Source organism: Conger conger, chromosome 8, assembly GCF_963514075.1.
Source record: "Conger conger chromosome 8, fConCon1.1, whole genome shotgun sequence".
NCBI lineage: Eukaryota > Metazoa > Chordata > Actinopteri > Anguilliformes > Congridae > Conger > Conger conger.
In genome coordinates, this window is record NC_083767.1 from 12,781,142 (window position 1) to 12,808,794 (window position 27,653).

The window sequence follows — 27,653 nt, forward strand, 5'->3', positions numbered from 1 at the left end:
TTTGAATCTGAAGTATTTTTAATTGCTACGTCCCATTGTTTTTACGAGTTTTAAAAAACAATTCCGTTAAAGATAATATCTTTTCACATATCTCTGTGTTGCAACATGCAGAATGGTTGAGATCACAATACAGTAAAAAATATGAAACCGCTTTTATAGGCACAGAAACACCAGGCTTTTATTGCCGTACAATAATAAGCAAATTCCTCCTGCAGTTTTTCATGTGTTTATGTGGATTACTCAATAAAAAGACTGAAATGGTAATTATTCCCAAACCGCAGACCGTATTGTGAGTAAATACTGCACCTATAATTAGGTCACTGGTATGAATTTACAACCATGACATAAGTGTTTTGGTCTTTTTTTATTGTATTAGCCCTGTTTAAAAAAACAAAGCCTACTGTTTAAAGCATCGGCCGGCTTTGCAGTAGACCAGCACGAGATTACAGCACACATCTCCTAATTCTAATTGGTATATTTGTTTAGCAGTTGTCAACAGGAAATACAATGTTATAAACGGTAATTGTACTTTAAAAGCACACATTAATTGTATCCCATCGAATAACTCTTGAGCTCAGAGGGAGATGTAAATGAAACAATGTGGATGGCGATGACAATGGGATGTCTTGAGATTTTGGACCCATGCCATTGCAGTACAGCTAGATCACACATAGGTGGAGTGCACCAACATGCTAAATGACAACCCTGATACCACAAACACTAATAAGGGGAGATTTGAAAAAGTACAACATACAAAATACCTGATAACAAAACTGAAAACCCTTTCAATGTTACATTTGAACAGTCTGTTGGTTTAAAAAAAGAAAAGACATGTATATGTTCTCTCTCTACAGTGCATTTGTGTGCATTATTTGTTCCTGTGTTTTTAGAGAGGGCGGAATACAACATGGACAGATCCTGAGTTCAGGAATGCGCGCTGAGCACAAAGCTTCTGCTACAGTGCTCCAATTAGGAACGTTTTATTAAAAAGAATGGATTTCCAGTTTTAGGCACAGTTTTCCAGAATTTTCATCAAGCACAACGTTAATAGATGAGTAATATCTCAAACTGCTCAGTTTACCTTGTGGTCTCTGAGCCTGCACTGCAGAAAATGCTATACAAATGTAATTTATCACTATTAACATTAAGTGCAAAAACAGAGTTGACTGTGCAAAGCAACGCAACCGTGCAGATTAAAGTGAACCATGGTGAATGTTATCCTGAATTACTGGTGAGTGCAGATTTAAATTGTTCTTTAATTTGCCCTAAAAGATTGTGATAAATGATAATGGTTCTAAACTTTTAACCCACTGACAGCGATGTGTATTCAGTAATTGGGAACACAAACTGTGCCAAGGACTTACAACTAGACCAAATAGTTCCTCACTGCAAAGTAAAAGCATAGGAATTGTCGCACTGGTAGTTGTGTGAGGCAAAGGATTCTGGGTAGTTTAGTGAAGAACAGTGTGGGCTGTACAGCATCTAGCTCTTTGGTTTGACAGCTACAGCCTGGTCTCTCAGGGAAACATGATATGAAATATTCTTCACAATTATTCATTTGGCGATTTAGAGAGTTTCCTTTTCTGAAATATAAAAATATAACCGAAGGAAATAAACTGAAACAAATGTAACTAAGGTACAAAGACTTAATTGAGACTATAATCCCTCCTTGGACTGGATTTCAAATTGGCAGTCAGAAGTAACAATGGAAAAAGCAGTCAAAAGACTGCTGCTGGTTTAAATGAGATCTCACAGAACCATACAACAAAAACCTTTTAGGTGCTTCATTGTCAAGAGTTTCACCAACCAAACCAACCAACTCAACTAGTTCTATCAATAATTATAAAGTATAAAGCACTTCTTTTGATGCAGGTTTTGGAATAACATAATTTTACAATAGTTTAAATATATAAAATAAGTCACATAAATTAACATGGCCCACTGATAAGGAAACTGGACTGCGCCATGGTAGACAGTACAGCAGCCCCACAGGATGGTGCATAATTGGCCATACATCGTCTAACATTGTTTTTAGGAGCTAGTCTGCCTTCTTCCAGACTGACAAAGGAGTTGCTGCAATGTCCACTAAAACAATTGACTGGACATTCAAAACTGGGAGAAAACAACTTAAAAAATAAACAATTAAGTTCAGTGTTTTCAACAATCACACACAGGAGGTTGGCTCCTCTGTCCTAGACTTTGACGAGCGAACACCCATATCATCCATTAAAGACAGGCACATATACATTTTTAATAAAACAACATTTAAAAACACAATTTGCATGTCTCTTAACATCGCCGAAATGAACAGACAGATGGGAGAGTTAAAAGGCACCTGGGGTGGTTCAATGAGAAATAAAACTCAGGGACAGCATATTGGTCAGTTATTTGCCTGTCAGGGGCCAAAGCCTTTTCCTTTAGGGCCCATTTTAAATATTTATAGACTATGTACAAAGGAAAATGCATTAAATGTTCCAATAAAAAGTACATGCTGCAGTAGATAATCTTCAAGCTAAACATTTTTGAAAAATATATTTTTTAAAAGCCCTAGGTGCCCTTTAGAATCCGTCAATTAACATAAAAAATCAGTGCCCATCTCTGGAGGAAGATTCTGAATTCAAAGCTATTTACATAACTGGAAATAAGGTGCACCATGTAGCCCTGGAGTTACATTCACTCAGAGGGTCCCACCGGGAGGTGCAGGGAGCGTCCAGGCGGGTGTCAGAGAGAGCTCCTCATGGAGTTCTTCACGTTGTTGATCTCCAGTTCTAACTGTTTAATCCGCACATCTCTCTGGGTCAGCAGGTCCATAAGCCGACGGATCTCGTTCTGCTGCTGGAAGAACACCTGTCGGAGCTGGCGGGAGCACACACACAGTCATTCGCTTCATGTTAGAGGATTATAAAAAATGCAATTTTAAAAATGTTTGTCTATCAGTATGGTGAAGCTCATTTGCCACATGATTATTTGAAGTAAGGGGCACAGGGTAACATAAATATATGGCATATACTGACATCAAGAGTGAAGATTTGCCAGCTACAGACATAGTCTGGTCCCTGGATTCACACCAATGGTGTTCATGAATATATCAAACTTTCTCTGATGCTAATTATACAGCATCCACCAAAGACTTACATTTATATTTTTAGGCATGTATTACATTATACAGCTTACATTCTTTTCACATACAATCCTCTTTTGTACAGCTGCATATTTACTGAAGCAGTTCAGACTAAATGCCTTCCCAGTGAACACATCTGCGGTGAAAAAGTAAACAAAAAGCTGTGTAGGTGTTCAGGAGAACACCTGGCTCTTATTGGTTGAAAAGTGAATGTTTTCTAGCCAAGTAGGATGCAGCCATGCTATATCCAGGTAAAACCAGAGCTATATTGTGGTTAGTCGGGTCTGTTTGTGTCAAAACATCTGCCAACCAAGATTCCCACCCCTCTAGATATCTATATTCTGGATTTTGCTTACTGAGCACAACAGAAATGTCCACACCGGAACTCAAACCAACAGTGGCCTTGGAGTGGCAGGCCCAGTTCCCTGCCCATGATGCTACACTGCCACCCCTGACTTGCTGCCGTGAAGTAAACAGCCAATGTTCCTGACTCTAATAAAGCATACATAGCACCGGTACTGCTTCTCATACCACCAGTGAACCCACTGCTGGTGAAGGAAAGGGAAGCCCTCTCAATTGTGGTACTACCCAACCCAAATAAGTATGTGGGTTGACTGAAGGGTTGCCAGATGGTCCGGTTTTCTAATTATTTGTACAGATACAGTTAGAATAATTGATCATTTGACTTTCACTAGTTTATAACAAATTCCATCACCACCATTACAATAAATCAATGTTACAAAATTAAAATAAAAAAAAATCTAAATCTGGAAGCCCTACTAGACTAAACTAAGTCATTCCCCCTCCAGTCACACCTCAGTTGAAAAGCACTGTACCTCATTCTCAGTTTTAGGCGTTGAAGCCACCTGCATGACCTCGCATCCATTGGACGTGGTTGTCCAGATGGTGCCCTGGGGTCGGTCTTCTTTAGACAGGGCGTTGAAGCTGTTTGGCCCCTTTCCGTCCTGGCTCTCCAGGGGACTGAGCTCCACCAGGCCGGCATGGGTCTGGTAGTGGGTCCCATCCAGGGACCCGTCCAGGTCCTCCTCTGGGTAGATGTCTGGTAATCTACTCCCAGGCTTCAGAGACATCAAAACAGGGCCTGTTGTGGATCGACAGCAATGTTGTTAATTCACACAAATGGAAATTTTTCTTAAAATTGCTTCAAATTCATTCATATTCATCTTATTTACTCGATGATGAAATTATAACATGTCTATTGAAAATTATAAACAACAGAGTGTAGCATAGAACCATTTTCTTTTTGGAGGTAAAATTGAAATGGAAGCACCCGGTCTGTGTGACACTGACCTTTCTCCATCCCCATGAGCCATTCCCCTGCGGTCATCGCTGGCCTGTCCCCCGCGGTCATGGGATAGATGTCCTCCTGGTATGATTCCGACTGCACAGTGGACACAAAGCGAGCTCTGCTTAAACCACCCTCTGCACCACGGTTACAGTAATCTGCCTCAGCACAAACTCAGCATTCTGCCACTCATGACATGGATTAAGCCTTCAATAACACAGCATTCACTGCACACCTGGGTCTAATATGTAATTGAAATACATCCTTATCTGTAGGTAAAATCTAAAAACATGTTTGGAGATCCCAGAGAACCTTAAACAAAGCAAGTTATAACCAAAACATATAAAAAAATACACATGTAGAAACATTACATGTTATTTGGCTGAGGCCTTTATCCAAAGCGATTTACAGTTGATTAGATTAAGCAAAAGACAATCCCCCTGGAGCAATGTGGGGTTAAGGGCCTTGCTCAAGGGCCCAACAACCGTGTGGATCGTATCATGGCTACACCATGGACCTTGTCGGTCCCAGTCATGTACCTTAACCACCACACAACGGGCTAAAACATCAACACTATACATCGCCCTGTGGGGCAACTGGTCAGCTTTTCTGAACCGGCCAGGTGAGGGCGCCCTCTCTCACCCTGCGTGGGACGATCAGGGAGAGCGGCTCGATGAGGCTCTTGATTGTCACCAGCCTGTAAAATCGGAAAACTTCGCAGGAGCACACGTCCAGCCCTCGCTTTGGCATGATGCCTAGAAGACAAGAGGGAGGGAGGGGACAGTGACATGACAGCGAGTCAGGGTTTACAGCCAGCGTATTACCTTGGGTATTATCTTTCGGCTGTAACAACCATAATAATCCACTCCCTCTTAAACCACAGTAAAGCATTCAGGTATTGAAATAAGTAGATAAGGCCACAAATACAGTCTTCAATTATAATTTTGTTCCTTCATAAATAACTTTTATTAACTGGACTAATGACATAATAAAAGAGACGCTAAGAATTGCAGAAATGGATTGGCCCTTCCCCTGTGTAAAAATGTCATGTCAACTGGTGGATAAGTGAGAACAATGAATGAGATAGCTCACTAAAGATCATAATGCTCTTTAACTTCCCATTAAGTGTCACTGTAATTAAGCTCTCAGTACTGAGCCACATCAAACTTTCATAATATGAACAACAAAGGTGTAATAGAAAAGTAACTAATATGGGGAACTTCATTTTATAAGCAAAGTTCAATCACCAATAAATAAACTGAGCTTACCCATTCCCTTCTGCGGAAGGGTGGAACGATGTTCGTTAAGGAACTGCACATAGGGTTTCTCTGAGCTGATCTCATAGTACCTGATATTACCGTCACCCTGAAAGCAAACAGACAGTACTGATTTCAGACACACAGAAAGCATTCTCACTCCAGATAACCCGTTTACACAGGTCATTCTACAGAGCGCAGTGCTGGGAACACTCGCAGTTGACTGGGTGAATTAGAAAGCGCTGTTCTCCGAAGTGCAGACATACCTTCCCGGCCAGGTACAGCATGTGAGTGTCAGGGTCATAGAAGGGGAATAAAACACCCGAGGAACCATCCAAGTCCTCTTCTACCAAAGGCACAGACAGGTCCTCCTGCAAAGCACACACAGAGTGAGAAACTCATACACAGAGTCATACAAAACAAAAACATTGAAGAAATATCCAAGACGTACTGGTATTATTGGTGTGGTTGGTATACCACACTGATAACGGTGGAGGTGGAGAAATGATTGTGGTCTCTGCTGCTAAAAGCTGCTCCATAAACACAGTAGGTGGCTGATTTACTAAGCACGTGCAAAACACACAAATCCAGTAAATTGACCATTGATTTGTCATGGTATTTATTTTGACCAATCATTGGTAGTGTTATTAGTTTTTCATATGCTAAAATGTTTTGCACGTGTCTTATGTCTTAGTAGATCAGGCCCTAGGTGTACTGCCATTTTGGTCTACCGTAAATCCATGCATGAAATCTGATTAAAAACTTACCATTCAATTTATTAATCTGTCGATTGTTTCACTAATATAAAAAACAGCTGCTCTTACCTGATCCCAGAGAGCTATTTGCCTGTGGTTCCACCGGGAGCTTCCTGTTGAAAGGAGCATTTTCAGATTGCCGAGGAAGAACACCTTGCTGGCTTTGTGTGACTTTGTGTTAGCCTCCTGAAACAAGAGCAGAGACAGACATTGCAGAAAGCCTAAGTTATGTCTGCATCGAGACAGAGTCATCACTGCATGCCTCTGCTGATCTACAGAGTTCACAATTGTTTTTGTTGTCACTATGCTGAAAAACATATTGCCCCATGGGGATAAGAAAGACTCTAACCAATGAACATTGCTAAATGCAAATGGAAAGACAACGCTTTTGGAAAATGCCATGCAAAACGGTGAAAGCCTTGTATATTACAAGCAGAGACCAGTGGGTATGACTCATTTTAATCTTGGTGCACACCCAGTTCTATGGAGGTGACAAATGTGCATTTGTGTAGCTGGGCAGGTATCCTATATCACTCATGTATCATAATGTTCTTATTTTCATTCACAAATTTGTATGTCACTCCTTTGGGCAGAAAATATCATGTTAAGTTCTGTAAACACCAAGATTTTCATTTCCAAAGCTCATAATTCAGTTTCATTTAAAACAAAATGTAATACAATACATGATATCAGCATCTTACTTTTGTTTAATAGTTATTAAAGCATTCAATCATGTATTGTCAACCTGTGCTGAAAAACACACATACACACATATACTGTACATACTGTATATGTATGCTGGAGAGCCACATGCATAAGTGTGCACACACAAGCACGCATAAATGCATGCAAGTGTGCACGCACACACACACACACACACACACACACACACACACACACCTGTAGGAGTCTCCCAGTGCGAGAGTCGATGATGCGGATCTTCTTGTCCTTGCAGGATGTGGCCAGCTTGCTGCCCTCCGTGTTGAAGGACAAGGACAGTACCAGGTCTGTATGCTCACTGATGGTCTTCACTGGGTTTTTAATCACCTGCTCTGGAGTATCCAGGTTCCACACCATTACCTGTGTACAGGCGGAAAGTGCAGAGGTCAGAAAGAAGTCCTGCCATGTGTTTCCTCCACCCATGAACTGAGATAACTGATTAAAATAATACGTTCTACCTCCTGGTTGAAGAATTGTGCTAATTAGCACATTGGAAGATTGGAAGAAAATACTTGGGAGGACATTTGCCACCTAAAATCCACTTATTTCTGCACAATATTTATGTGGAAAATCACATTTTCATACCACTCATACCACTCAAATCTAACTTCACAAACAACTGAAGACCGAGTAGTATTTTCAATCAGAGGAACAGTCATCTGCTATCTTGAGCAATCAGAGCGCACATAAATCACACACCTCAGGCTGCCCAGCCCTGCCCCTGAAGATCTACCGTCCTGTAGGTTTTCATTTCAACCCTAATTTGACACACCTGATTCTACTAATTAGCAGCTCAACGACATCTCTAGCTGCTGAGTGAGGTGTGCTTTGTTAAGGAGTGAAATCCTCCAGGACGGTTGATCTCCTGGAACAGGGTTGGGCAGCTCTGATGTAAGATCAGATTTCCCCTGAATGTACCGTAACATTATCCATCATGAGCTATAAGACTAAATCTATCCTGGAGCAGCACACCAACTCCAAGGTGATTTATGAATATGGGCCCAGATAAAAAGGGTAATTTTACCTGACAGTGTTGTACTAGACATAAATTACAATATAGATATAAATGATACAAAATTAGACATAGGGCCTAGTCCCAGACTAAATTGCATTTTGAATGGAGATTCTTAATACAAAACAAATTTTAGTCCAGGATTAAGCGTAACGAGTTTCTATGAAATTAAGCGTAACGAGTTTCTATGAAACTCACCCATAACATATTACATTAGCAAGGTAACTGCCTGTTTGAAAACCATAAGAACTGGTTGAGGCCTGGCTCAGTCCGTTGCAGTAATAGGCTTTGCCTGTTTAAAAACCGTAAGAGCTGGTTGAGGCCTGGCTCAGTCCGTTGCAGTAATAGGCTTTGCCTGTTTGAAAACCATAAGAACTGGTTGAGGCCTGGCTCAGTCCATTGCAGTAATAGGTTTTGCCTGTTTGAAAACCATAAGAACTGGTTGAGGCCTGGCTCAGTCCATTGCAGTAATAGGTTTTGCCTGTTTAAAAACCGTAAGAGCTGGTTGGTACCTTGTAGTCGTAGGCCGTGCTGAAGAGCACGTTGCTTGCGGTGGGGTGCCACTCGATGAGCGCCACCCTACGAGAGTGGCCCTGCAGCTCCTTCCTGGGGACTGTGATATCCTTCAGTAGACCATGTTTCGGAATATCCCAGATTTTCACCTGGAAAATCATTTATATTGTGTACTGCACATGTAATATATTTGATTTATTTAATGTAATTACAACAGAATGTGTGAAAATTGTCAAATGCTTTTAGTGAGAGAGATCGGCTTAACGGTTGTATGCTCAAGGACCAAGGACGCATGATGAAAGTTACCAATTTTTCACTTCCACAAAAAAGCACACACAACAGAGCCTCTGATTTGCATTGCTCTATGCTTCAGTCAGTAAGAACTCACTCTTTCTAATTTTAGTTACCATATGATTTGCATTAATATCAAAACAGCTTAAAAAGGGAAGAGTGTATGTGAAATAGTTTCATATCCTGTCTTTGATTGTTGCTGTAAAGGTGGCTGTAACTGATTCAAGAATATTTTCTAAGAATTTACATACAATCCCTTTACTGGGTTAGAAGTTGATTGGAAAAAACTCATACCTAACCCGAGTACAAATTCTAAAGGTAAGACTGCAACCCCACAGGTCACAACACAAAAGATTTGAGTTACAAACCCAGCTTTCCTAATATTACACGACAGTGCAGCCCCAAAATACCTGCTGTTCCTATTCTAGAGTACATAAAATGCATGTTAAACTTGTGTGTCACATACACAAACTCAAATTATACAAACCGCTGGCCAGTGTACCAGTCATATATAGCGATCAAAGTATTTGGAAAAAACCTTCATAAAGTTCACATTCTGATAAATTGCGAATAATGACGGTTTGCTGAAAGCACTGGTGTAAGAATGGGCCAGCATGGGTCCTGGCTGACCCGTTTAATATTGCCTACCTACACAGCTCTGACTCAAACGGTGAAATGCTCTTGAAATCTTGAAATGAGTAAATATCTCTAAGTCTAAATATAAGTCTAACATACTTCTTAAGACCGACTTATTTTTGGGCCTTTTCAGTGACGACGTGGGTGTGTAGCAGTGAGGGACGGTGAAAGAGGACGTGGCACTGGAGGGCTCTGGACTCACCGTGGTGTCTTCAGAGCAGGATGCAATGCAGAAGTCATTGAAGGGGTTCCATTTGATGTCCAGCACGTTCCCCTTGTGGCCGCACACGCGAGGGTGGTGCGGGTCCACCTTCCCGGTCTGGAAACCCGAACAGAGCGGTCAAACACGGAGGAAATTAGGCCAACGTTCATCCAGACAGGTATCAATGGCTTCAATCATTCAGGTGTCCTAAGTGGTACCCTCAGGGTTATTAGCTAAGGTTTGCAGTATCGCGTTTCTACAAAGGAAAGCGGCCGCTGGAGGTGGGCGGGGCCTCACATGACGAATGGTGATGACCAGGAAAGCTCCGCCCCCGGCACACTCCGTGATGACGGCGACGAAGAGCGGGTTGACTGCGCAGAAGTTGTTGTCCTGGACGCTCCTGGTGATGGGGACACCATCGTAGCAGTTCTCCTTGGTGGCGGGCTTCCCGAACACGTGCCGGAACTTGGAATTGCGATACTGGGGCCGCCATGTCATCTGGAAACACAAGACCGGGAGCCGTGCGGTCAGCTACGTATGGAAAGCAGCCGCTCCGCATGAGAGCCAGGCGCACAGGTGCAGGAGTCAGCATCTCCGTGTCACAGTCTGCTGAAGAGACTGAAATCTGCCTCCATTTAACACGCAATTTAGCAGCAGTTAAAAAGATCCTTCACAAACAAGCTATAACAGACTCATAATCACAGCTAAAACTGAATAAGCCTTTTACAGTCTGAATGTGGACATTATTACACGGCAAGCTGGCCTCACGCTTCCTTGGTAACACAGTTGTTTACAGAAACAAGGAAAGACCTTATCAACACAGGGAATTAACTGTATCACGATCAAAGATACAGGACATATATCCTAGAACTGATAATCAACATAAGTCATTCAAATTTAATTGGATGTTACTGAAATACTGTAGGGCAATCAAATTAATTTTGTTGGCATACATCTACATCTCTGCCACTGTGAAAGGTTGTATGTGGGTGAATAAGGCGTGGCACAGCCTAGCTGGACTCTTGCCCTTGTGTGGTTTACTGGCACAATCTGCCTTGGCAGTCCAAAAGCCCCAAAGCATTGAGAGTGTTATCCTGCCTCTACAGCACCAAAAGGTTGAGGAACTGAAACCTTGACATATTAGCCAACTGTCCCGTTCCAGTAAGTTACTGTAGCAGGTCTGTCTTGAGCATCGAGATTTATTGATTGATTCCGGACCATGAGGTAATTCGATCACAGCTAATTATAGCAAATTGGATGCCTTTTTTACAAGGGAGGAAGAGCCTAGCTTTGGAACGTCACAGACGAGAATTCCTTGAGCCTTGCAAATGGCACAGAGCCACTATATTAACCATTTGTGAAGCAGCATGGTCTGTGTGTTTGTGGAATAAATCTCGCACAAGGGATCCAGTAGCTTGAAAGAGCCGCCATTTCACGGAGCCATAGGGGCTGAAGAGCGTTACCTCATACATTTAAAACATCAACAGTGACCTTTGCAGAAAGATGGGCTGTATCGCATTTCCCTAGGACACACCTCGTATGCCAGGTGCACTGCTTGAGAAGCCACTGTTACCTCATACCTGCAAATGAGCTGCAACGGCAGGGTAGCTGGGTGTGCTAAAACAGATACGCACGGCTGGACATGCTATTCCATTCAAATCCCTTAGGAATAAACAAAAGACTTGCTGATGTAGAGTAATAGCAAGTAATAGAAATATAATGATTTTTTGCACCATTCTCTGCAAACTCTAGAGACTGTGGTGCGTGAAAATACCAGGATTTCTGAGGTACTCAAACCACCCTGTCTGCCATCAACAATCGTTCACATTTCTTCCCCATTCTCATATTTGGTCTGAAAAACATCTGAAACTCTTGACCATGTCTGCATGCTTGTATGCATTTACTTGCTGCCACATGATTGGCTAATATTTGCATTGACAAGCTGGTCTACCTAAAAAAGTGCTCAGCGAGTGTATATTAAAGCAATCAGATGGATCAATCAGACAATGGATAAGATAATGGCAGGACTTTTAACTGGTATTTTGTACCTGCGAAGTGAGTACATTTTTGTCAGGAAGTGAACAGGAGCTGAGACATGGGAAAATAAGGAAAAAGAAAAACAAAATGCCAGCGCTTCACACCTAGCTTAGTACATTACCAAGCTTAGCCGCACATCTAGTGAAAAAATTATCTTTGTGTGGTAAGCAAACTTTTTTCTGGGAGCATTTTAGCCCAGTGTGAGGACTTTATTCCTGTTTTCCACGTATCTCTGACCCTACACCTGCATTGTGCACCTGGATGTGTGTGCGTTTTCTGCTTTCTGTTTATTATCTAGGTCAGTATATATCTGCCTTTAAAACTGAAACATGGAGGGTACCCGCAAAACCTGCGTCATCTCACCATGTCAAAACATGCAGCTGTTGCCTGAGTAATCTGGCTGAATCATGATTTTTTTATTGTTACATTTGCTTTACTTATATATTTTAGGACCTGGCTCTGAGGAAATGATTTAAACGGTTTCTCGTTCAACCCGCGACCCTCCCAGCTGCCTCACACAGCTCCGTCTGCCGGCCTAATTGAATCTGAATGAGAAGAAAATGCCCTTTCACATGAAGCATTTCGCCACTGGATCCTTATTAGCAGCATTCTCACAAATAGACCCACATAGAGATGAATGCTTCTAGGCTTCACACAGATTTTGCATGTTTTAAATACCACACATGACGTCACACACTAGCCAGTGTGCATATGAAATACAAGGAAAAAACAGATTTTTCTGTCTCACAGTTCTGCTTAGAAAATGAAAATCTAATGAATCTGCTCTACAGTTTGTGACAGACACATTCACTCAACCGTGTGTGTGACTGATTCATTCATTCAACGCTGCTTTCAGTTGTTAAAATGGATAAATCAAGATTCACATCAATGAAAAGTTTCATACAGCGATTCAGCAACAAACAATGAGGCATAAAATGCTCAGCATGGTTTTAATAGACCATGAGTCGAGTATAGGAACCCCAGAAATTGCTTGTATATGTTTGGGGCATATGCTAGCAAGGCGTAACTTGCCAGGTAGCATACCTGCCATCAAAATGTCAGTCATGTCAAGCCACGGTGGCGCTAACAACAATAATTGGAATAGATAGGGTACATCTCAACACCAGTTACAGTACAGAAGGAATTTCATTTTCAAAAACTGTAGTTGCTTCAATGCATGTACATGAAAGGCTAGATATAATCTTTGCCTGCAATTCTCTTTCGCTTGTTGTACCTCCCGTATGTACCGAGGGGGTGAGAAGGGGGGGTCAAGGTTCACTTGCTGATCTATAACCACACCTGAAGCAAAGCCGGATGGATCCTCCCTTTCCTTGCTTAGCTGCCTGAAACCATTATGAACACACACATTCAGCCAGTCGAAGAGGTCTAGTCACATATTTGTGATCTCATGCCTTAAAGGGTTAACCTAGACAGAGGCCCGGGCTGTAAGTGGGATACAGTAGTGAGGGTAGGCCAGTCGCCTGTGGAGTTTTGTGATCCTTGAATGGGAAACGTGAACTGCGGGATGTTTGGGCTGACCCTGAATTTTTTGTCCACGCTCCTGTTGGACTTGATACCACACACACAAGTGAGGTTTCATTGAAACCGGACACCTCCCTGGAAACACAATAGGCTCACAGACAGCTGGGACTCTATACAGGTGCCATGAAAGAAATTGGGGGGTGGCGGGGGTTGGAATTTAACACAGTGGGTTTCTCAGGACAGAGATATGTTTCTAGAAAGGGACAATGGCTGGGAAAGGTATTGGAAACCAATACAAGGCCAAAGGTCCAAGACTGAGGTAATAGAATAAGATTTATCCAGGCACAATCATTATAAAAAATTTATATTTCATTACTTTAATTTAGCAGATGCACTAAATGAATGCATGCCTTATCTGTGTGTGTGTGTGTGTGTGTGTGTGTGTGTGTGTGTGTGTGTGTGTGTGTGTGTGTGTGTCTGCATGCATATGTGGGTCACTCAAGTTCCCAGTCTATCACAGTCATGTGCCAAATCACTTTTCTGTAATTACACTTGCAGTCAGAAAGTACTATAAAATATTGGTGCAGTGTTTATCTACGAATGTGCTATTCACCAGTTATTTGTCAGAGGTCATATTAGGATTGGCAATCTTGTCTTACTCGTTTGTCATGATGTGCTTCACAGTAATGTAAAAAACAGGAATATAGAGTTTGCTTGCACAAGTAAAGAACTGTCTCCTTGAATTCTGCCTATAGGTATAATAATGACTCATTCTTTCTCACACAAATACATTGTTTTGGCTGAGTAAAACAACATTCTGAGTATTCTGAGGAAGCAACAATATCAAGCACTTTGAGAGAAGAGATATGGAAATGAAAATATCTGCATTTTTCAACATGCATATTAACCCCCGTAGCTAGGACAGTGCACTAAACAGCACACTCCAATTCTGCCCTAAACACACACACACACACACATATGCACACAAACACAGACAGATGCACACACACCCAAAGCATTTAAACTTCCTGCTTGCTTTGCCAGCCTCAGTGTCCACACCCACCCTGAACTCAGACAGGGGTCTAAACCTATGGCCACACAGCCAGACATTCTCCTCCAGTCTGGCTGTTTTACACACCCACGCACTCAGAATCTCAGTGCTCTACAGGGGAGTGCACTACTGTGCTTCAAATACAATACTGTGAAGCCTGTTTCTCTTTGTCACTGTTGACTACCTCCCACTGAAGAAAGCACACAAATACACACAAATATATAGTTTACATATAGTATATAATACTATATACCTGGACAGTCTTGCAAGAGTAATACCACAAACAGATCTACCCTGCCCTTCCTCTTAGCGGTAACAGCGCTAATCTCCTGTCCTGTGAAGACGCTAGCTTTCCCCCAGCTGGGGACCACTCGCACCCAGGGAGTTGTACCACTCCTCCCCTCTCCCCATCCTCCCACCCCCCCTCTCCTCTCCTCTCCGCACCCCGACTCACCCTGCCTCCGTGGCTGAGAGGAAGAGCGGTGAAAGTGGGAGCTGGAAGGGCTCTGTTCCCCCGTCAGGCAGGTGTTCTCCACTTCCCCTTTGATCCTTCCCTCCGAGAGCCGCACGCGGGCGCGTGCCTGCCTACAAACGGCCAAAGTTCCCGCAGTCCAGCCGCTACAGACCTGATATCCCTGCGTCTCCTCTGCTACAGACCTGATATCCCTGCGTCTCCTCTGCTACAGACCTGATATCCCTGCGCTCATGTGCTCTTTACCGTCCTGAGAGCCTCCAGGCTGCAGTGCTGTAACTGCATGTGTGTGTGTGTGTGTGTGTTTGTGCTTGAACACTCCTTAAAGGGTGGAGCTTCTCCCAGCAAAACACAAGGTAAGTAAACAGAAACCCCGCCCCTCTGCTTCAGTATGTGAGCAGTCAGAGACCTTGTGTCCTTTTTACCAGCATTACACCCTCTTCAGGTTCTACTTATTAAAATAAGAGCGATTCGGCTGCTTTTACACTTTTATCCCTGCTAGTCTGAAAGATTCTGCTTAATAAAATGAGAATGTTTTCATTGCTTTTATCCCAGTTCTGGGCGATTACATACTCCTAGCTTCCCCAACTGCCCTTGACACTGTCAGTGTTTATTAATACATTCCAAAAGCAAAAACAAAGGTATAAGAGACAGATGCCATGTGGATTATGATTGGTAGTCAAAATCCACAGGGACCAAATGATGGATTAGCAACGACAAATGAAAGCAGGGGAAGAATGGGCTTTTAATGGATGTACCGACATGTGTTCAACAACATAGCTGGCAGGTTGGCAGCTCTCCAGTAAATCCATGCATGCACAAGGAGTCATGGTTTTCTCATCAGCAATCGCAGCCAGCGACATGTCAGGCACGATGTTGCGTAATGCCACCGAAGAGCAGGTTTGAGAGGTGACTGGCACATCAATTAGGAAAATCAGCTGCTTAGGAAAACACCCTATAACTGTCTGCCACGAAGGCACAAAGGAGAGCTGCACAGCCCAGCACATTACAAGCCTATCAACACAACAATTCTGCAACAATTATTTAGTCCACACATAAAGATTTAGTCCCATAAAGATTATTTTTTGATACATATTGTGCAGCCTTGATGAAAAGACAGTGCTTGTCAATACAGGACTATTGCTGCCATCGACAAATGTGCACCTCAGTGCTCCCAGAACCGTCGAGTTGAAATAGTACTGTATAGACCATGGGTTTTCCACATACAGTGTTTGGTGTCTTTAGATAGCTAATGTTCTGGGAAATAGTTTGGTGTCATTGGTGGTGTAGAACACTGGTTGCTGAGTAAAGATCTTGAAACAGCATTTAGAAATAACCCACAGGTCTACACAGATAGATAGCGATCCTATAGAGCCACGCTATTGGTGTATTTGAGGGGTTTTTACACAGATTAAACCTAGTATTAGACTAAATTCAGCAGTCTGTAGTCTCTGGTCCACATGTACATTGTACATTCACACCTTACAAATTGACTGCTGACCTTCCATCAACATGCCACTCTGAACTTATGAACTCATGATCTTTCCTCTGAATCCATTAATTTCTCTCCCACTTCAACTGTATTTGATCCTGGTTCACTCTCATTGGACAGCCACTGCTCTTTACCCACAGAGTTTAAATAGTAAAAACCTCTGTCCGCTCATTTGCAAGTGATGCATCGTGAACTGACTGAAAATCGCTGCAAAAGCGAAGAGACCTACTCCAGGCAAGTCGACACAAACAAATAAATGTGAAATTGCATTTTCAAGTGTACAGTGAGTCTTGCCAAGGGTAAACAAGATGTCAATAAAAATTATGTTCAAAGTGCAAGTCGGAAGCCCTAAAAACAGATTAAGCATGTGAGGCTTTGGTGCAACTCACATTGTAACATTCACCAAATTTATTTTTGAAGACCCACACTATGCCCAAGAGTAGCAGTACATTTTACATTACATTTTAGTCATTTGGCAGACGCTTTTAATCCAAAGCGATTTACGACTTACAAGTGCATAGGTTCTTCCACAAGTCAAAGCATCACATCCATAACTAGAAAAATACACACGAAATGCTGTTCTAAACACATAGTCACCATAAGTGCAAATATATATATATATATATTTTTTATTTTTTATTTTTTTTGGGGGGTTAGACAAGGGGGATAGGGATATCAGAAAGGGGGGCGGGGGAAATCAGGAGGAGGACTAAGGTAGAGTTTGAAAAGGTGTGTTTTTAGTCTGCGTCGAAATTGGGGGAGGGATTCTGCTGTCCTGACAGTGGTAGGCAAGTCATTCCACCACTGAGGAACCAGAACGGAAAACAGCCGTGAACGTGCAGCTCGACCACCAGGTGCACATAGAGAGGGAACCATAAGGCAACCAGAGCTGGCAGACCGGAGTGGTCTCGTTAGGGAGTAGGGAGTGATTAAGGATTGTATGTAAAGTGGTGCAGTCCCCTTAGCAGCCTGAAATGCCAACACTAGGGCCATGAATCGGATGCGTGCGGCAATAGGAAGCCAGTGGAGGCCAATGAGAAGCGGGGTAACATGAGCTGACCTGGCGGGCTGCAGCATTCTGGACCAGCTGGAGGGGCTTGATGGCACACGCTGGGAGACCGGCTAAGAGGGAGTTGCAGTAATCCAGGCGGGAAATGACGAGCGCCTGGACTAGGAGCTGGGTGGCTTTCTCCGTCAGGAGATGACGGATACGGTGTATATTGTACAGAAAGAACCTGCAGGTTCTGGCAGTGGAGGATACTTGTGGAGCCAGGGTGAGGCAGTTATCAAGAGTCACCCAGTATCTCAAATGACTGATTTCTTGTCATTTCATTTCGAAAGGCTTTCAAATTGCCTTTTGTTTGAATCCTTGGATTGCCATACCCTCTTACCAAACTCTCTTCTCTCCCCTATTCATCACAGTAATGCCTGACCATCAGCATTAGCCTCGGTCAGCACTGTGAAAACAATCAGGACTGCTTTTACACAGCACATCAAATGTAACTCCCCCTTATTCATAAGACAGCTCCCCTGCCTAATGCTACTCCACCCCCATCATCCTGCTACAGAGCTGGGGCGAGAACACTTCACTCAGCTCCGAATTCACCCCGCAGCCCACAGGTTTCTGCCAGTTCTGCTAGCAGTCAAAGAGGAGCGAATGGTTGTGCGTTAACGCTTGGTGCTAAACAATAGAGACCAGCCCTTTGACCCACCCACTAATCCCAGATTACAATTAGAGATTGCTGCTGCCAATAGCGGGTCACGTGTATGGGACAGGAACCGAAAGCGCTATGAAAATCTGAGTGAAAAGACACCATTCCAACAACGTTGGCTATGAGTGTGCGCTTTCCCTGCCAAAAAGGATGGAATTTCCATATTAATGAACATCTAATTTGTCATTGTCTGTCCTTATTATGGGTGTTGGCTACTGGTGATTTGCCCATGTGCGTTTGGTTCATTGTAGTATTTGGGGTATTCTAGCTGCCAACCGTGGTATGCTAGTTGGTAAATTGATGCACTCTTCAAGGGTTGAAGTTATATCTATGTGATCACGCTAGGACTCAGAACTGTACTTTCCTCTAGGGTCTTCAACGCCCTTGTTCCTGGGTTTGTTTTGCACTTCATTGTATATCGCCCAGGATAAGAGCGTCCGCTAAATAGTAGTGCCTGTAATGTAATGTAATCTTCAGTGGTGAGTGGGGACTGCTCCTATCCTTGCAGTGGTCTGACGGGGAGGGCCACCCTGGCTCTCTGTGTGTTTGCTGGGGCTAAGTGAAGCCAAAACAGACCAGTGAAATTCAAATTAATTTCCATGATGTGCAGGGCCTATTTTTAGCTTCGCCATGTTCAAAGATTATGAAATCAACAGGGCTGAGCTGGCATATCACCAAAAGTACCGGATTGAACAGAGGCACAGGTACTGAGAGCATTACAGACTCCCACAATGCTGAAAGGCTAGTCTATTCCTCCTCCAAACAAAATTGCTTATTCGGTACTAAATTAATTTTTGAATGCAAAATGCCTACCGTAAATCCTCAAATTGTGTCCGGGGTCTTTTATTTACTTAGGCTGCATAAAGCACAGGCCTTTATTTGGGGCAGGCTTGTATTCGAGGCAGGCCTTTATTTCTTATCAGGCTTCTGTTGTAGAATTTTATTCTTAGAAATAAAGTAAAAGGCTACACTTAAAGTGGGCCAACACTGTTCAACACTTCCTGTAACCCTTCAGAAATCAATTAGTGTAGGCTAATCAGGAACACCGTTTGGTAAGTCATAGTGTCAGTCTTAACAGACTTAGTTTATTGCAAATATTCTCAAACACAATAAATCACATGCAAGTCCAGAATCCATAAAATAACAACTTGCCAGACACGCCTTCATGAACAATAACAAATTAGCGTAGATAACAGCAAGTTAAGGATCGTTTGTTCCTAAAGTGCGTTTTATTGTGAGACATGCCTTTCGTTTGGAGCAGCATACCGGTAGGCTATCAAAAGATTTTCGCTTTGGTTTGCGATTTAATTTACTTTTGGACTGTTTGATTCTATTGCTAAATGTTGGGACTGATGGGCACTGAAATCTGGGGGGTATTTCATGGTTCACTGTTAAGTTTCCTGTAGTTGAAAGAGTGTCGGGATTTCCACCCATCTGTTTATTGCGAGCCAAGGCAGCCGCTTTCATTCATTCATTGAACGTGCGCTGTGCTGTAAATACATGGAAACCTTATTGCGTAGCCAAGTAGCCTAAATTTAGTTAATTTTTAATTTTGCCTGATTTACTTTTTATTAAATTCGTAGGCTGGAGTGCCTCGCGGCAACAATTGTGTTTAAATGTATACTGCTTCAGCCTTTGGCAAGCTACTTAGAAGGGGGCGGCAAGCGACTGGTAGCTTGAGAGCAACGTGTTGGAGACCCATGGTGTAGGACAACGACTTTTCATTGGCAACAGCATTAAACCAACCAACATTATAAAATATTAAGAAGAGCTCTTTTATTTCATTGAGTTAAATCGAAACAATGTCTTCTAGTGCTCATGGACTGATAGCCCTACTGGTAGGCAATATTACCCCAGCTTGTATTTGGGGGCCGGCCTTTATTTGTCCGAATCGGCCACGCCCCCAGCTATTATCCCAGGCCCGGCTTCAAATAGAATCCCGGACACAATTTGAGGATTTACTGTATTACAATTTTACACTTGTCCGTGAACCCAAGTGTCTAACTGGTCTCTTCAAATTAAGACATCAAATTCAATATTACTATTAATTCCTAAATGATCAGTTAAAATCAGAGATTATAATTAATCCCATATTTACATTATGGATGTCGTATTGATTAGTTTCATGCACTGATGCAGAAACTTACATGGTGATACACAGGCATGGCTATTTTATAAGAATAAATATTCTGCACATATTTAATGTGGAAAAACAAGCTAATGAGTTCAGGCTTCTCTGGCTGACACCTGGCTAGAACATTGAAATCCACGTACTTGAACATGTCACATGAACTCCTCCACTGCTTACACTTGAAATTCACCACTGAGGTGGCACATTCTTCTGCATTCCCTGCATCACTGACAACCTTTCATATGTGTAGCGCAAACAGGAGTAAAGCAGGTGCTGTTTCAGGGTGTTGGAGGTACGCCGTGCCAAACGGAATCTGTTTTGGGTCTCTAGCTCTAGAGAGAGGGACCACTTCCCTGTCTAACATTCATTGGATTCAGCAGTAAATAATACGTTTTACATTAATAAAAAAGCTGTATTCATTCACATCAATAATAGCTATGAAATTCGACTGCTCCGCCTATTTGAACAAAGTCAATTGTCTTGTCTATTCAGTTTGTGTGCAGGCGTGGATGTGTGCGAGAGAGATAGAGAGAGCAATAGCGACATTGCTATTAGCAGATAATAGAGCAGGTTGTGAATCTGTGTGCTGAACCTGATGGGGAGAACCTGCTCATGTCATTTCACCAGAGAGTAAATATGACATGTATGAACAGGGAACAATGCCTCCTTGTAGTTCCCTATCCCTGTAATTCACTATTGTCCTGTGGTAGTAACAAATATCTTATGAGTACGCGAAACATAAAACATAATCAATCCAGTTACTGAGTTGGAAGGCAGGTCTGCAGCTGCATGGGATTATGTTGCAGGACTCACAGAAGATGGGAGATAATGGCGTCCGCGACATTTAGGCACCATGTGACCGGCTGTTTTACCCAGAACCCTCTGTAAAGAGATAAGAGATGACAATGCAGGAACACAACACCACCTATGTGAGAATGCAGTAGACCATATGAGGCCCATTCTGTCCACTGGCACTTCACTGATAACCCCATGATTTACAGTTACGGAAATAATGGAGATATCAAAAAAAAAAGCGTCCATTTTAAGCGCTTTAAAATGTGGGAAGAAAAAACTACAGAAGCATAATTGAAATATATGGATTTTGTGGATATAGTTTGGGCATATAGTTTGACCCCGGTCAAGTAAAATGACCGATTAATGTTTCACTTATTACAGATCCAAAGGCGATTATTACCGATGTGACATCAGCTTCTGATCGCAGGCAAGTTTAATCGTTTCAAATTTAGGTCATAAGATATAAGCCATAGAAATAATGGCTCTGGTTTTTCAGTCTCAGTCTGGCCATGTCCCAGCAGTCAGAGTGGCCATGACTGCAATAAACAAAATGCACCGCCCAACAAAGGAAGCTACAGGAGACAGAGCATCTCATTTAGCCATCGGTTGTGATCTGGATGTCTCCCCTGCAATAATTAGATCACTTCCATTAGCTGACAACATTACAGGAGAAACAAGGAGTGGGAAGCACACTTTATGTCCAACGACCGCGCTGGAAGATTAAGAGGGGTGGGGGTTCTTAAGGAAGAAAGCTTTCTGCACACATCATGCGATGTTTGTGTGATATCTATAATGTATGAAGGTCATAGACGTCTTAGAGTGGGTCCATACGAGGCTTGCCTTTTTTTCCAGCGTTGACGCTACTGAATATCCGCACCGATACAACAAGGGGTACATTTTGGAATACTTCTAGTTGTCCATATTATCCATTTTTAAACATTGAGAAAAAATAGTAATAAAGTAATTTCATTCAGCTCAAAATATTATTTTCTAATTTGACAAGTCTGGTACAAACTGCAACAGCAACAACAACAATCACAATTCTATAAAAATACACAGGACTGTATATTTAGTTTAAATTGCATACATAAACACACTGCATCTTCCTCCTTCAGAAAACATAAAGTGCCGTCCACAGCCAGGAACATCCTACGGACAATAAATTCCTATCAGTATATGAACCCTGGGTCGATTAACCCTTAGAAGTGTAGCTTTATTGGAATTTGTTTCCCAGAAATCTTGAACTCCATTGCTTTCATATTAGAATGTTCAGGTAATAACACTCTAATCACATATTTGTGATCTTACACCTTAAATGGATAAAAGCCCTTGTTATGTCTTTCCCTTCTTGGCTCAGTAGAGTGGCCAGTTTGGCAGTGTGTGTGTGTATGTGTGTGTGCTCATTACCACAGCCCATATCACTGCTAGCCCCCTCCAGGAGACCCAGCCAAACACATGCAATGCCAGTGCCAGTAGCAGCAGGTAGTTTCCTCAGTAGACAGCCGAGCCAAGCACTCGCTAACACAGTCTCACTCTACTGCTGCTGATTCACCAATCGCAGCTCTATATGCTTCCTCGCACGTTAATCACACGCCCGTCACACGCAGAAATCAGCTTTGTCATCAAACATAAAATACCGTAAACAGTTGGCCAGGTCTTCAGGGGAGGCAATGCTTCTTTTATGTTTAAAGCCTGGGTGTGTTCGTGCATTGAGAATGGAAAAGGGCATTCAAAACCACAACCAGTCATTCTAGTCGGCTTTCAAAACTGCAGGTTCCTACAGCGTGGAATCTGTATTATCTAGCCTGCAGAATTAACCAACCAAACCTGAACACTTTCCTTTCGCCCACTGTGCACTGCTCCCTATAATCAAGCGTGGGTAACTGCCAACCTGACAGCTGTAATTATAACATGCGTGATATATTCTGCACTTACTCAGTACCAGTAGTAAGTAATCTATGGTATTCCTCCATTTTAAAGCATGTTTTACAGTCCTGAGTTGCCATAAGCATGAAACCAATAGTGCTAATCATTCATTGGAAAAGGTAAGTCAGTCTTCTGGCCTCTGCACTCATTATTCAGGCTGCGATATAGCTACAGTTCCTCTTAGACCTCTTAACACCCATTCGCTCCCATACCACCAGAGATACTTCCCCACTTGCGCTTGCCCATGGATTTTATGATCTGACCGCAATTTGAGATGTGAGCATAGGATTGATTAGATCCCATTTGCTTTTATTGAATGAATTTGTCGAATTTATCTTCCCAATAATATTAAATGTTAAGAAGCAACTATAATGGGTTAACATTTACTATAAAATGAGATGTTATCTCCTTCTAAGGCAATGATAAGGCATCCATGGGGAGGGAGGGGTGATTTGGCATACTTCATGTCAGTATTTCTTATCATGTCAACAACCTTTGAAGGAATCAATGAGGGCAACCAAAAAAAGAAGATGATATGTATCAGGGGTTAAAAGAGGCACCAATAGCTACACAGAATGCAAACTTTACCTTCATGAGTATGTTATGTATATTTATATCTGTAGTACATGCTAGAGAAATACCTTTAAGGATATGTAGGCCCTGGTGATAAATTGAGATACAGTTGTGTGCATCACTATTACAGTGATTAGGGTCAGATCTGTTGGTGGATAAAGAAACATATTTTTATTTATCTGAAATGAAAACTCTAAGAGAAAGAATACATGCATGTAAATATTTATTTTCTTTTTAAATTATGCAATTAGACTTTAAACAGATAAAAAATGAAATAGACTAACACAATGTGTTTATTCTTGATAATAAAAAATAAAAAACTGTGTCAACTCTTGTTAGAAAATATTTGATATTTGGGACGCAGTCCAAAAGCCAGTAATCAATATTGTACAAGTGCTCAAGTTCACATTCATGTTTGCCCTTGGTCAGACGAGGATTTTGATACCTTGCCCACTTAACAAAGCTGTGGAATTTCCCTCCAAAGAGATACCGTATGTCTTAGTAATTATTTAACACTTGCATAGCTGTGTGAAAATCCTATACTGAATGCTAATATGAACACTACTGTTTGTCTTTCAGATTATACACAAGATCAAAAACCTTGCAAATATCAATCAGCTTCATTTCTGACAATATGTTCTAAGTCAGTAACAATATGAAAATGAATGCCTGGAAAATGATTTGATTAAATACATGACAAAGCGAAAGCAAAGTCTGTACCTAAAATCACTCCTTGGACATATCCTTGGATATTGGCCAGCTTATTGAATATCCAACCCCTTGGGTGAAAGTGTGCATGGACAGAACCTCAAAAGTAGTGTACACCTTCCCTATGAGTTTTTAAATAGAAGCATACCTGCTTTTGTTTAAAAAGGGTAGAAATGAAAGATTATGACAAAATCACTGGGTTACATTTTCCCATGAACTATTGGCTAGGTAATGTATATCCAATGAATGATGCCCACTAGTTTACTGTAGTGACAAAAGCCAGCCGTTGCTGCTGTAATATTGTCAACTCTTTTTATATTGTGTAAAATATACATCTAAGATGTCGATTTCTGGTGAGCACCTAAGAAAAAGAATGAAATGTGCACACCTGAGACAGACATGGCCACTATGTGTTGAGACTACACGTTATGTTGACTTCACTCTCCCATCACAATCCCAAAGGCAATGGGAAAGTCATAACATCTGGTCTTTCTGCAGATTAGGAAATGTGTTGTGGCTGTGTGCAATACTAACTAAGAGCTCATGCAGCCTCAATGTGAGAATTTTTTATCAACATGGGCACAGTGTAGCATCTTTCTTTTGTTTGTGGGGAAAAAAAGATCAAAACTTTGTCGTTGGTGTTCTAATCTTAATTCCATTGAATAGTACAAAAAGGTACATAATCGTATACAATGTATTTCCTGTAATTCCTGCATAGATCACTGGATGAAGATGTAAAAAGTTTAACCTCATATTCATCCATATGCATATTCTTGCCAAAACAACAATAATAAAAACACATTAAAATGGTGTACCTGTCCAAATACTTGCACTGTACATAATACATGAAGTAACATTAGCAACATTAATGTCACATTGAAATATTATTCATTTACCCCAAATCAGGATTAAAGTACCACACCCTTTTCTTACGATTCTTTGGGTTGAACATGAACCATTAAAACACAGGATGGCCAATTAGTTCCTTCAGAAAATTGTATGACCTCACCCCGCGAATAACAGCACTATATATTATTCTAAATTATTTTAAAAAACCTTTAGCGATAGTTAAACTGTACTGGTTTCCTTCACGACAAAACCAGAAGGCATTTAGAAAAGGTCTTAGTGCATTTAACCGTAAGGATGACAGGGCCATTGCGATATATTGACACAATACGGACCAGTTGCGCGAAACTACTACAAAACTGTATGTTTTAGTGTTGTTCTCAAAACAGAAAGTAGGAACAATTATTCGTTTTAACGTCCCAAAGCATGATGATGAGTATGAGGACTATTTGACGAAAGGCGATTCTTGACCACCTTTCAAGACTTCCAGACGCTATGCTTTATGGAATGGTCTCTGTGTGCTGAACCCAGGCGTCAAGCAATCAATGTTGCTATTTTGATAACATTCACGTTGCATGACCCTTGCGTGAAGTGAAACTCGGCCCTACTTCTCCATCTCAAAGACGATTATGGCCCATCGACTTGTGTGGTGCATCGCTTAGTATACGTCACAGACATAGCCTAGCCTACTTGTTTTGAATTTAACAGCGGTCTTTCAAAGAAACCAACAGTAGTCCAACATCAGCTGCAAAAGTTTCACTCTACCGAGTAGCCTACCACAGAGTGGACGCTGCAGCGGTGTCCATTGATAAGATTACGTTGATGCTCTGCATTTTGTAGGTGCGCCCATCGAATATCGCCATGCTATCTTGTCAGAAGTGTCATGTCACACACCCTCGAAATACAGAGGCACAAATGTTACAGTGTATCGTAAGCCCAAATAAAGATTTGTTTTATGTCTCTAGTGTTTCTTACCTTTGTTGTTGTCATAAAGGATGTAGGATAGGATTGCCAAGGAGGCAAAGACAGCGATAATAGATGGTTTTGCAACTCTGCAATGTTCTACTCGGTATGAACTTCTTGATTCCTCGGGTTACGTGCGTATCCAACAGCGTTTAATGTATCCGTGCAATGTTCATACATAAGTCATGATGGTCTGGCTGACAGGGCACAGTTGATGAGTAAAGGAAGAAAGCGCCAGTCAATCGCCCGGGTGAGCCCACGTAAACTAAACACACCAAGGTGCTTCTAAATAGGGCAGCCGCCCTGGAGAGGATGAGTGGAAATAGGAATACTCAGAGGAAGAGAGCGATCCCTCTTTTAGAGAAAAAAAGACAAGAAAACGCTTTTTTTCTTTCTTACCCCCAGCGTAGGCTACTTTATTAATAAAGACGGCTCCTGCTTCTTGACTTTGTCATTCGAATGACAAGCCTTTGTTGACGTATACAGCACGTGGGCTACAGTAACCATAGGGATGTGTGGGCAGGGCAAAGTAACACTGATATCTTCATGTTGCGTATATTTTTGAGAAGGCATGTGCAATTTGAAACATTTAGCAGTATGTAATATAAGTAGCATATGTCAGCGATAAGTCATAAATAATTTAATAAATACAAACTATGTAAATAATATATTAAATAGTGATTCACACATGGTTAAATAGTATCTTTGATCAATATAAATGGTCGTTCAATTTTGCTACAAAACAAAGCACATAGGCTAGCTCATTAAAGGCTTGAATGGTTCGATGGCTCCTTTTTGATGACAGTCTCGCTAAGACTATCATACAGTAGCTATAATCCATGTGACCCAGGGATAAACACAGTAATTCCTATAAATGGGTCAAAGCAGCCAGCCAGTAGCGAAGCACAGGCTATTTATGTCACCCAGCGGTGCATGGAAACGAAGGGAATGTGGTTCAGAATAATACTAAGATATTCAGTTTTAATATAAGCATAAAGGACGATACAGGAATGGTACTGAACATGTGCCTGTGCTACCGCGACTTACTGAATTATTAGGAAGTAGCTAGCCCTGAATGTTTTGTGTTCAGAGATGAAAAAATACGGTCCTCAATAACGCACAATTATCGTATATATTTTTTAAAGTGCTGCAGTGAATGTAATACGATATTTTAGACTTTATTATAAGCATGTCAATGTCATAAAATATGTCCTGGAACCGTTTGAAAAACTTTGGCTCCCTCTACAGGAAATAAACTCTTTGCGATATCTGACAGAGTTGTTTCGCCTATGCAGCTAAAATGGAACCTGGTAGAACGTCATCCCCACTATTTAATGTTATCCTCATAGTATGAGAAATAAAGGAAGAACCCAGAATTATCACAACTAAAACATTACCATAAAAAGGGCACGTGCTCATGTGATTAACCCAACCCTGTACCCAGTGGAATGCGTGTTCGACTGTTTAGACATTACATTTGGTTAGTTTTGGACTGCAAATGTCCACTGAACATTTTGAGTAGGTGTGTCATTTTAGAAACGAGTGGAACAAAGCTCTGACTTATACGTTTCACATAATCTGATATAAAAACAGGCTCTCCTGAGCACGTAAGGAGAGTCTGTAACCAAGATGAAGCACTGAGTGAACAAACAC

General features: G+C 41.7%; 1 protein-coding gene across 2 annotated transcripts; it reads right to left on the reverse strand.

The window, feature by feature from the left end:
* Positions 1–27,524, reverse strand: LOC133135023 (coronin-2A-like). 2 transcript variants are annotated; one of them, XM_061251754.1, is made up of 12 exons: positions 26,013–27,524; positions 10,110–10,310; positions 9,813–9,929; positions 8,683–8,832; positions 7,339–7,518; positions 6,508–6,624; positions 5,950–6,054; positions 5,696–5,792; positions 5,070–5,182; positions 4,433–4,523; positions 3,958–4,223; positions 1–2,856 (listed from the first exon to the last, which is right to left on the reverse strand). In XM_061251754.1, exons 1-12 carry the CDS (start codon positions 26,025–26,027, stop codon positions 2,722–2,724), a joined length of 1,587 nt encoding a protein of 528 aa, XP_061107738.1. In that variant the 5' UTR covers positions 26,028–27,524; the 3' UTR covers positions 1–2,721. The 2 variants fall into 2 exon arrangements, with proteins under 2 accessions (XP_061107738.1, XP_061107739.1); XM_061251755.1 differs by lacking the exon at positions 26,013–27,524 and adding an exon at positions 14,837–15,130.
* Positions 27,525–27,653: the final 129 nt, after the last annotated feature.